This window comes from Excalfactoria chinensis, chromosome 5 (assembly GCF_039878825.1).
Source record: "Excalfactoria chinensis isolate bCotChi1 chromosome 5, bCotChi1.hap2, whole genome shotgun sequence".
Taxonomy (NCBI): domain Eukaryota; kingdom Metazoa; phylum Chordata; class Aves; order Galliformes; family Phasianidae; genus Excalfactoria; species Excalfactoria chinensis.
Window position 1 is genome coordinate 37,335,200 of NC_092829.1, and position 12,024 is coordinate 37,347,223.

A 12,024-nucleotide genomic window follows, 5' to 3' on the forward strand; every position below is an offset into this window, starting at 1 on the left:
GAAATTAGTTTGTCTTAAGATCTCAAAGAGATTTACTCACATTCAGTTATAAATCACAGCTGAAACACAACTAGATTTTCACAACTAGATTCTATGTTGTAATCTACATAACCATCAGCTCCCATCCTGTCAGTATGCAATCTAAATAAAAATCCCATTTATGGTAGCATATCTTCAAATCTGTTCAAAAGCAAGTATCAAACTACCTATTACAGAACCTATTTTTGCACTGGAACTGGAAGGCAAAGGATGGAGGTAAAAGCACTACATCAAGGCAAACAGAACAGTGGGGAATGGATGCCCTTCTAAATCAAAATAAAAACACCAATTTTGTTCTTCTGCATGACTGCCTGCCTTGCTGTGATTTAATAGACAGTTATTTTTATTTACCAGATGAACAGACAATATGAGTATTGTGTTGTCAATCAGCAAAACAGGAGAAAACAGCAAAAGAAAAAAAAATTCAGAGTGTTTACTGACTTAGCAGTTTAACAGCCTTATCTCCCTTCCTCAGCTGTGTTTTCTGAGTCAGCAGTAGTTAAATTTTCCAGCAAGCCCTTCATGAAAGAAAGTGTAAAGGGTGATTACAGATTTCCAGTCAGTGACCTCGCCTTTGAGTGAGACGGTCAACACGTTTGCGCTTTCTACGAAGCAGTGCAGTGACAGCTGAAGTTGCTTTCAAAAAGTCATCTGAAAGGCAATCTCAGACGTGGTCTGACGTTATCCAGTATCTTAATTCTTCTCAGCACAGAAGACAAACCACCTCAAATTTCTCAATTTTCTGAGTTCATGACAATGACAACTTATTTTGGAGTTACCTCAGCAGTGTTATCAGTCTGGGTTATGACATTCATGGCTCAAACTTACTTCATAACAGGTATGTAAAGTTTCACTTTTTAAAACATCGTAGTTGAATGGAAAAGTACTTGGGAAAAAAAAAAAAAAAAAAAAAAAAGAGAGAGATTTGCAAGCAAAATGTGGGGAAAGAGGGTATGTGTAAACAGGTTTGCTAGCATAGGAAACAACAGGCTTTTTATAGAACAGTACAATGAAAAATAGCATAGGAAAAGTCTTTCATTGTTTGTCTAATTATTTGATAAGCCTGGGTGATGTGTGAATGCTACAGAATTGCTTGTTTCAAAATTATAATAATCCATTTAGAATGAAGTTTAGAACTATTGAAATGTGACTTTGTATTTATAATAGACCATTTAATATACCATAGCAGATAGTTTTGTGCAATCCTCAGAGAGCGAAATCCGTATGAAATTGGTTCTTAGTTTCTGTGATAAAATGCTATCATTAACACAGTTATTTGCTCTGATTTGGCAATATCTTGAAAATCTCCTTGTTTACAAAACTGAAGGATCAAGGATCTTGTGGCTGATCTCCAGGACAGGAACATCTGTCTCTGGTTAATATAAAGCAAATTTCCTATTTTATATGAATTTATCTTTTTGAAAAATTAGTGTAGGGAATTGCCAACTTCAACTGTATCCTACAGTTCTTAGATAACCAACTTCCCTCAAATGTTATTATATGTCCCTGCTTGTAGAATCCGTCGTATAATACCCTTTTCTTCTGTATTTCTTCTGTAAGTTAGTGAAACTTGGAGGCCTCCCACATTAGACTGTCTGAAGATAGAAAATGTTTCCAGATGCTTCACTACAGTCTGCAAGGAGTAAATGCTTGCTCTACCTATGTAAAAGAACATCATGCCATTGTTGCAGAAAACTGATTTTCTTATTTACTGAAAGGCTTCTCTAGGAAACCTGGACTTGGATGAATCAGATACTCAGCTCAAGTCCTGCTGAAATTCCATGGTTGACAACAGTAAATTCTTCTACAGATTCCAACTACTGAATATTTTTTGCTGAGGAAATACTCTTTGTCAGCCACAGGATGCCACAGGTCTGTCACAGTGTGGCCCTGCTTGAGTGCTGTGGGACTGTGCCCTGGCTGTGGGACACTGTCATGCCTGTGCTGCAGTCACCCTCTGCTCCCTGCTTACCTTTTAATGTGGAGCAGCTTCACTCTTGCTGCTCCCTGATGTCAGCAGCCCAAGTAAACTCTTTCTAACAAATCAGAGTGGGAAGGCAAAGAGAGAGAAACAGCTTCATCAGAAAGTAAGAAGAGAATTAAGGCACAATAAGCTCACACTCTACGCAAATTATTTTCTGCCTGTCCTGTGACAAGTTTGTCCTATTGTCAAATTCTTCTGTCTAGTTTTTCCCATCTCAGTAAATCAGATTTCTTATAAAAGACTCAAACACTGAGGAAATGTTCAGTTATTAGTAGATTAACTAAATAGACCAAAGCTTAAACAATAACGATGGGCAACTTGTAAACCCAGTGCTTTTAAAGGATTAGTCTGTCAAACTGAGGTTTTTTTTAGTGCAGAAGTCAGAGGTGATTTAAGAAGTGATGTGAAGAATTGAAGAGGTTACCTTTCTCTTTATAGATTTTATTTTCATGATGTAGAACCAACTGAGATCTAGATCTAAATCCAAACTGGAACCAATAATTTTTCCAAAACATTCCTTTTACTTTTTTGTTTTTAAATGCTTAGCAAATTCTAAGGTAAAACTTCGACCCACGTCATTAACTTGTGTTAATGCTTATGACTCAGCTTTCTGGTACTGAATTAATATATTTATTATGCTTTATATCTCTTAAGCAATTCTCATGTTATAATCTTGTAATTGTGTGACTGAAGACTATAGCAGTTTACAACTACGCAGACAACTTTCTAAGGGAAATAGTTGACTGCGCTAACAGAGTGACATCTGAGCATAAAAGATAGTAAGGGAGGAAAAGACTGGGAATAAATCATAGAGAAGGAATGGGAGCTTGAAAATGGGATGTGCATCCAGCAGCTGAGAAAGAGGGGAAATATAAAAGTTCTCAAGAAGGTGAAAGAAGCTCCTTGCTAGTGAAAGGAAATCTAGGAAACTTAATGCTGGAGCACCTGTCTGATACCAAGAACGACCAAGATGAAGGCATACTAGAGGACACTCATGAACACAACACTGACTGTACAGGAAGATATTTGACACCATGAATCATCATCTTGCTGGGATTCCTTGAACAGAACTGAGGTCCTTGGTACCTAACACACACCTCTTCACTGAGCAATGGTGAATCTCTGGGTCTTAGAGCTCTGAATTCTCATGCACTGTATTTGGCCAGGATTGGATGATGGGCTATGATTTGGCTACAGGGACTTCTCAAGCATTCACTGATTCATCAGCTGTCTGACTGGGTCTGTGCTATACCAGGAAGTGCTTATGGGAGGCCACAACTCTGCAGATGCTGAGAGAAAGCCATCAAGTTCAATGATTGCTCTGTGCAATTTTTAAATCCCATTAAACTAAACAAAGACAGCAGAGATGCATCTTTAACCAGAACACAGAACTCAGTGGAAGCTAGAGTGGAAAGCCTGCCTTTGTTTATGGCTTCCACACAAGTTTAGACATTTTCTTAACCTCTTCTTATAGTGCTAGTTCTGTCATTCCATTCAAAAAATTCAATTGAACCTCAGTTGCTAAGAAATTATAATGATGGATAAGCTGCTGTTGTTTCATTTTTAATTTGACTGTAGACTGCCTATTGACTGATGCGCTGATTTTTATTAAGTTTTCACTTCAGTATACATACCTGGTGGACATACAGAGCCTGTAAAGAATGTCCAGCAAGGAAGTAAAACCTGTGGGAGCTGATTATCTGGAGTGTTTGCAATGAAATCTTGAAATTATTGCAAGCTTAAACAAATACCAAGGAAAAAAAAACAAGTGTGTCCAGAGTGACCAGTTTATCTAGTTGCATTTTATTGTGTTTTCTGTTGATTTTATTTTGACAAGGTGTGGAAATTTTCTTCTTTAGAGATTTGTAGCTGTTTTGAAATTACTTTTCACAAGGTATTCCTTTTCATTTAATATGGCAATTACTTTATGCAACTCAGAGGGGGAAAATAGATAGATAGATAGATAGATAGATAGATAGATAGATAGATAGATAGATAGATAGATTTTTTTTTCTGATATATGCTTTTGGGAAGTACCTGGGTAGAAGAGCACATTTCCCTACTAACTGTGTAGAATCCTGAGGTCTGTCCTGCATCCTTAACTCAGGCTAAAAAAGTAGGGCAGATGTAGCCAGACCTAAACTATGTCTTCCCTGAGGTAGCTACCATGGATAACGTGCCAGATGTAGCTTTCTAAAAACGCTGGTTAAACCGCCTGTTGTTGGTGAATTTGGGAAAAGTGTCATAAATTCACCTATCTTCTTTCTTCCTACCACCTGTTTCCTGCCTCATACTCAGCAAATTCAATAGTTGACAGTACCTGGAGGAAAACAAAAAAAGAAATCAGGCCAAACAACATAAAAAGTAATGCCTACCATTGCTCTGAAAGTAATGCCTACCATTTATTTCCATGGAAACTACAACACATACAAAGAATACAGTAACACTATTTGATAGAGAAAATTCTCAGCTACAAAACACCCTTTTTCAATGTAGTTGCCAACATCAGTTGTGCATTTTCACCAGTGATGAACGAGAGCATGCATGTTGTGCTCATAAAAATCTGCACCAGCAGCTGTGACTTGCTGTTGCCACTGCTGAAATGCAACACCTGTCACATCACTGTGCTCACATGCACTGTTTGTCCCCCATTAACGTTTGGCAAGCACTGATGAATGTCAGTGGGTGCATTTTTTTTTCTTATGGTAGAATTTGGTGACACGCCCATTGCTTCATCCACACGTCCATGTCAAACACCATTTTGTCAGACTGTCCCTCTGCTGCCATCTGTCACATGGCAACAACATGTAACAGAATACTAGTGCAAAGGTTCAGCTTCTACTTCCATACAACTAACATCTGTCTCTGACGTTGTGGGCAACACAGCAAAATGAGGCATTTCTTTCAGAGCAGCCCTCATAGGAAAGGTAAATTTAAGAGAACTGAGAAACTATTATAAAATCTTTCTATTAAGAAGAGTGCTCTGACAGAATCCAGTCCAGTGCTTTAGTGCAAGTGTGTTACTTTTATCTTTTTCATTGTTAAAAAAAGGAGAAAAAAAAACCCTGAAACTGATCAGGTGACAACTCCAATGCCAGCTGTACTTACATTGCATTTAACGACTGTCAAAACTGTTGAAATTCTAGACTATTATGTTGAGGCAGTGTTTTATTGTAAAGTAGTTATTTTTAAAGGAATCGGTTTTCTGCCATCCTCAAGTTAGAAATTTAGAAGAAAAGGCAATTTGTCTGAATGTGACCTTCAACGTGATCTTAAATTTTTACATGAAGGATAATGGTTAGTAATAACGTATAATATTAACTTTGAATATCTATGTCTAAACTACAGGTTCCACGCTCTCACCTTGCAGGATCACAGGTGTAGGACTTTATCTTGATGAAAAAGTAAATTTTTCAGAAGCAAGTAATGTGTGCAATCGACTGAATCTACAACTGGCAAGTAAAGATCAGGTTGAGAAGGCTTTGAAACATGACTTTGAAACATGCAGGTATACAACGTCCATTAGTTTCTCTTTACTTTCAATAAGCCCCTTTACCTAATGTGAAGCTGAGGACAAATCTACTATTAATAAGACTTATGCTTTTATTGTAGTTTTGGATGGATAAATGATGGATTGGTTGTCATTCCTCGTATAACATCTAACCAGAAATGTGGTCAGGGCAAAGTTGGACTAGTGAAATGGTATGCTAATCGAGCTTCTAAGTTTACAGTTTACTGCTTCAATTCTTCAGGTATGTAAGTATGACAACTACATTTCTTGTGTTTGGTTTGATTTCTCTTTTGCATTAAACTCATAACAAGTAAGTTCTTATCGTTTGATGACTCTTTCAGGCAGTCTTAAATGTTGTCAAGCTTTATTTAGTTCTGCAAGGTTAAAGAAAAACAAAAAAACAAAAAAACACCCTTTCATGCAACACAGAAATTCCATTCCATTAGTGCAAAATAGTAAGTTGGTGTTGCTATGGAAGATCTTATTAGAAAAGTTGCTTTTGCCATGTCAACACAATATATTTTGTGGGTCTTGACTATTTAGGCATGTTGATTTGAAAGATGGTAAACTGAACCTGCACCCAGGGGACCTGTGTGCACATACACACTTTTTTGTCAAAGACCAAGAGAGGGTTTCTTCAGGAAAGGCTGATTCTTTTCTGAAAAAAAGGAAATGTGTCCATTAAATTAAATGGAGGGTCACTTAAGGGACCATAAAATCAAAACAATTTCCAATCTGTGATCAGTAAAATAAAACAGCTTCTTTTGTAGGACATAATTTGAATCATCCTGTTTGAGAAAAGATCTGTGCTTCCTCTCCTGCTTGAATATCTGTTCCTAGATCAAAGATACAGAAGTAGAACTCAGGTCTTGGTGTAAATTACATCTTCACTGCAGAACAGATTTTTCTTAATTACTTCTACCTTATCTACTGAAAATAATTATTTAACTGGAGGTATTTTGTTCTTGCTAGTGTTCCATATTCATGATTATAATGTAACTATCCCAGTAAATCACTGACTGTATACAGTCAAATTATTTCTAATTGGTGACTTAAACTTGCCAGTAAGTTTTATTTAAAACTCTTCTCTGCCCTCGTGGAGTACAATGTCTGGCCTGGGGCCCTCAGTACAAGAAATACATGGAGCTGTTGGAGTGGGTACAGGGACAGCTATGAAGATGATCAGAGTGCTGGAGCACCTCTCCTGTGAAGAAAGGTTGAGGGTCTCTCCCTAGAGAGACCTCATTGCAGCTTTTCAGTTTTTAAAGGGGGCTTATAAACAAGATGGAGCAATAGAAAAAGGAGGAACAGTTTTAAACTGTTACAAAGAATCTGTCTGCTGATAAGAAAGCACTGTAGAGAGAAAGCATAATCAAAAATGGTCTTATCGTCTAAACTGCCAATTTAAAAATAACTTAATTGGGCTAACACAGTTGTTCTCTGCAGTTCACAGCAATTATTGATGAGTGTGTAGGTGATCTCGTACTCTGGCAACATGCTTTAAAAGAAGCTGCTCCTATTGATACTATCGCTTCTGATCCTGTGCAATATGTTACTTCACTGAATGAAATACATGTCATTTCACACCAGAAATCTTGGGTAGGCAAGTAACATTAAGGAGGTAGCAAGTAATTCCAAAAAAACAACTTGACTGAGTAGTTAGAAAATATGTTGTTGGTTTTTTTTTTAATTAACATTGTGATGATTCTGCATTTCTCCATCTTAATAGCCAAAACGCCACCTGCTTGAGATGTTTCTTAGCTAAAACATTTGCGGCTGTAACACCAAAACTCATTTGAAAACAGTAGTGGAGAAAAAGTAAAAAACCTCTGTTATTTAGCTTTTTATTCTGCGAATGTAACTGCGTCATCAGACTTCTCGTGGGGATTCATTTGGAGAACAGTACATACGTCATTTCCCCTGTAATTTCTGTTGTAATCTGCTTGTTTGGTGAAATTTTTATAGCTTTTCAGGATATGGACCTTCTATTTCACCTAGAAAAGGTGAATTTTCACGCTTTCACACAAGCCCGTTCAGTAGTCAGATTTTGCATTTATGGAAGTCCACTTGTACCCACATTTTTATATAGACAGCATTTATGTCATTTAAATGACTTAATCTCAGAATGGCAGGTGTTTGTTTCTCTGTAGACACCAGCAAAATTAACTCATTTTTCATCTTGCGCTGTTGCCTGATTTACCTGAAAGTTTCATGGGCTTCTTTTCCTCCTAGAAAATCAAATTACTGTCAAAAGTGTCAACAGCGCATGTGTATGTTTTGAACACATAAATAATAGCATTTATTTTGCAGGATGTTATATAATGGGAATACTTTGAAGCCTGGATCTGTAGTTAAGCTTTCTGCTCTGCAGGAGGCCAGGTTATTTCTTTATTTTTAATATGGATTATTACTGTAAGTACTCTTCAGAAGGAATCATCATTGGTATCATTGGTATGCAGTTATAAAATGTGTGTCACACTGAAAGTGTGTGACTATATCAGTATTGGTTAAAAGTGTACAATAATGGTTTTAGCTACTTGTTTGAAAAAAAAGCTTGCCTGATCTGGATAATGCTTTTCTGAATAAGCAGAGAATAACTGGACAACAATTTCTATAAATGTGCATGACTCTTATGTATTTCCTTTCCCTACTATAGATGTTCAAATTAATTCCTGTAAACCGGATCCAACGACAACCGTAATACCATCATCAAGTGTACCAACAGACTTAACTGCGTATTCAAGTTCAGATTTGACTGAGAACACCACAGCAGTGCCCACTGCAACTGAACCAGAACAAACCCTGAAAAACGTGAAATTTCGGGTAATATGCATAACTGAAACTATATTACCAACAGAGGGGACTACTACAACAATGCCAGAGGAATACTACACTTACCCTCCTGCATTTAGGAATGATGGTGTTATCTTTGGAGGTAAGGGCAGTGTTCCTCAACCAGAACAGCTCGTTAGTTTGATAGCTGTTAGTAGTAAAACTGCTTACCACTGGTTTTGTTTGCTGCTCCAGCATTCCTTTTAATATAGCTGAACCTTGAAGTAGAATAAAATGTGGCAAAGGCAAAGCTTATAAAAAAGGGATTTTTAAAACACAATTCTTAAAATCTTAAGATTTTATTCTTTTTAGTAATGCTTATGTATGAAGTTGTGGAAATTCATATTGGTTAATGTGATTTGGGGTTTCTGAGAAAGTCCTAGCATAGCACCATGTGCTCTGAATAATTGAAAACTCAGTCAGATCATAAAAACAGAAGAAGTGAAGAAAGTTGTAAGTAGAACAGTGATTTGTGTGTGTGAAAAAGGTGTGAAAAACTACTCCTAGCAAACAGAAACTGGAAAATATACTAAGTATATGAGAAAAAAAAAATATTAAATAGAAGGATAGGTTGCTAAAACAATATCTGATGAGCAGACTAGATGAATATGACCAACATCTGTTAAGGAGTGCCGAATACTATCAGTCTTTCCAAATAATGAGCAGGAGTAACCAAGGTTTTGAGATTCCTAATAGTTCTATTCTTCTGTGAGTCTATGTGTACATACATACCTCTTACACTAGGCTGGTTTTAGAAGAACCTAGATTAACGTTCAGAAGATGTCAGGAAGTCCTAATTAAAGATATATAAAAACATTATGCTTACCTCCCTTTTATTTCAAGGTATCCCCACTGCACTCCTTGTACTGGCAGTCATCTTCTTCATAATTTCAGTTCTTCTAGCAGTCTGCTACGTCAAAAAGTAAGGTTTTTCTATCTTTTCTGTTAGAGTGAGTTAACTCCTAACGTACAGACAGTGAGGATTTCATATATATATAGCTAAAGAGCAGATCTGTAATGATAATGACATAACTGTAACACAAAGAATTGAATTTTCAGATCTGTTGTTCTGCAGCTAATTTTTGTTGTTGTCACTATTCCCCTTTTTAGAAAAGAAATCAGACCAATATTACCCTTTTTGATTAATTAGTCACACATAGTGTGGAGCGTTGCTGTCTACCAAAACAGTAATACATTTATTGCTGTGTAATTGTTTAGATAAAGGCCTATTTATGCAGAAGCCTTTTGTTAATTTCAATGTCAGACTCAAGGGAATAACATTTATCCTTCAGAAAAAAAAAAATCTGTTTACCTTCTTTGAGCCATTTACACAGATCTTCAACATAGAGGATCATTACAGATCAAAAAGTTGAGCGCATTTCTAACATTCTTGCCCAGAATTATCACTGATATTATAATTGACATTATCATTATCAAAGCCTGAACGTACAGAGTCCGTATGAAGCAAAAACAAAGCAAAAAAGTATTTCTTTAAAAGCCACATTGCTTTTAAAAGTACAGTGACCCCACTTGCTGCTATTCTCTGTGGGACTTTTGCCTTAAATATAGTAGAGAAAGCAAATGCTAGATATTTGGTAGTACCACTCAACAAACAGAATGCTAAACTAACGCCAGTGTTTCTGCTTTAATATCCTTTCTTTTTATTTTAAGGTACAAGAAATCCTTCCCATTTTCTAACAAGAATCAGAAAAAAGAAGTGACTGAAACGATGCCTCTCAAAGAGGCTGCATCAAATGACAAAACACCTGAAAAGGAAACAAAGAATAATGGAAAAAAAGTAGAAGAGGCCAAAGCCAAGCCTGAAACCACAGTAAAATGTCTAGAAGCGGAAGTTTAAGGTCAGCAGAAGTTTAAGAGGAGAAACATACAGTTCTTTTTAGAAATATATAAAACAAACAAAGCACATAACTTAGCAATGCTTTTAAATGCGGGTGACTGTAAATACTCATGAATGAGTTTTTTCTCATCTTAACAAATTAAAACTTTTTGTTTTTAATAATTACATCTTCATCTATAAATGCTCTTGCAAAAGAATATGATATCTTACTTGCTTGAAATAAATGAAACATCCATATTACAGTTCACTTCTTACTAAAGAAGTTGCTGTTAATGACATGCAGTGTGTGAATATTTGCATGCAATTCAGATCGATATGTAATGAAAAATTCCTTTCTATCTGTATGGATGATCTCTGCTAACTTAATGTCTAAAATAAAACAATACTGTAGCTCTTAATCATGTAGGTTAATTTATTTCCATTAAGAAGTTACACACTGTTTGTAGAAAGTCTATTTACAAACATAATAAGTCTGTTTACAAGTAAAAAACCAAGATTGGCACACTGTCATTCCAATACCAAAAGAAGGGTACAAAGATGCTGATCTTCATCAGCATCCTTGAACAACTTTCTTAGGTATCTTCATCATATAATTTACTGCTTTATTAAAACCCGTGTCATTCTTTTGCATCAGATATTTGACAGGGGTAAAGAACCTTGAACTGTATTACAACAATTATATTTAAGGTCTTTGTGTATATTGAAGTGCAGGCTTCCAAACGAAGGCTTCAAGTGGTATAAGGCATATAAAGTACTTCATAAAACAAGAGAGTTTGGTAGAAATGTTTATCTAGACCATTTATTCTCATGAAAACTGTCTTATAGGAGAAAAAATTCATATAACCTCATTACAGAAGTAATTTCTTGATATGAATGGAATGAAAAAAAAAACACCAGCAATTTACCAAATATTTTACTGAATAAAATAGTTATAGATCACTTACTTTTATATTTGAAATTATCATGGCAAAAAAAAGGTTTCTTTTTAGATCAAGTAGCTTGAAAAAGTCTTTAAATAGAGTAACTATAGAACTTCTCATATACACATACATGCTGTTTTCTACAGTGTAGAATGTCTGGCTATGTTTTTGATCCACAGAGATCTAACATTCGCCCAGTTCTATATTCCAGTAGGCAGAGAGTTGTAGGGTATTGATAACAGCCTACTTACAGAAGTCACCTGATATTTGTTTTTTGTTTTTGATAGCAGAGACGTTTTATGGCTCCAGGAGTCTGGAGAAGTCCTTCTGCAGAAGGACTGTGATTCCATATAGCTCCACAAACTGCTAATTTAAAATGCCCATGCACAGAACTTCAGCAGAGAAAATGTGCAACAGAGAATAGAGGAAAGCACTGGATACAACCCCCCTTGATCAGTTAAGGAGTTCTTCTCTTTGCAAAGTGCTGCAGGAATGCAATGCATCGCTGCCTGCACATATAATGAAAGCACGCTATCCCATGTAAGCAGTGGATAGCGAGCAGGAATAATGCCATAAGGAAAAACCACAGCCATTGCTTGTCAGGAGGATGTCACAGGAGTATATGGGCTTAAGCACATAGGCAATGCTAGTGCATGCAAGAATTCTGGACTTTTTTGTGACATATTACAGTTTCCTCATAGCAGCTGTTTTTTCCAGTTTTTAGGGATTAGAAATTACCTGCTTCTCTTTTCCTCATCAGCAAGTGGTAATTATTGATTTTTGCTGTTATCATTTTTATTTTAAGTCTACTTTGGCAACAGAATAAGACATTGTCATACTGTGTAAGCATCTCTTTAACCTCCAAAGCTCGGACAGCTTT

The 12,024-nt window shown here is 36.2% G+C and overlaps 1 protein-coding gene across 1 annotated transcript; it reads left to right on the forward strand.

Moving 5' to 3' along the window:
• Positions 1-617: 617 nt before the first annotated feature.
• LYVE1 (lymphatic vessel endothelial hyaluronan receptor 1) lies at positions 618-10,575 on the forward strand. The gene is made up of 6 exons (XM_072338812.1): positions 618-877; positions 5,372-5,531; positions 5,636-5,775; positions 8,191-8,469; positions 9,210-9,288; positions 10,038-10,575. Exons 1-6 carry the CDS (start codon positions 790-792, stop codon positions 10,222-10,224), a joined length of 933 nt encoding a protein of 310 aa, XP_072194913.1. The 5' UTR covers positions 618-789; the 3' UTR covers positions 10,225-10,575.
• Positions 10,576-12,024: the final 1,449 nt, after the last annotated feature.

What these genes read in the sequence shown, in the direction of transcription:
- LYVE1 (XM_072338812.1), top strand. Translation starts at nt 790, where the DNA reads ATGACAATGACAACTTATTTTGGAGTTACCTCAGCAGTGTTATCAGTC. An exon ending in CATGACTTTGAAACATGCAG is followed by an intron (nt 5,532 to 5,635) that starts GTATACAACGTC and finishes CTTTTATTGTAG; the next exon opens with TTTTGGATGGATAAATGATG. An exon ending in TGATGGTGTTATCTTTGGAG is followed by an intron (nt 8,470 to 9,209) that starts GTAAGGGCAGTG and finishes TTTTATTTCAAG; the next exon opens with GTATCCCCACTGCACTCCTT.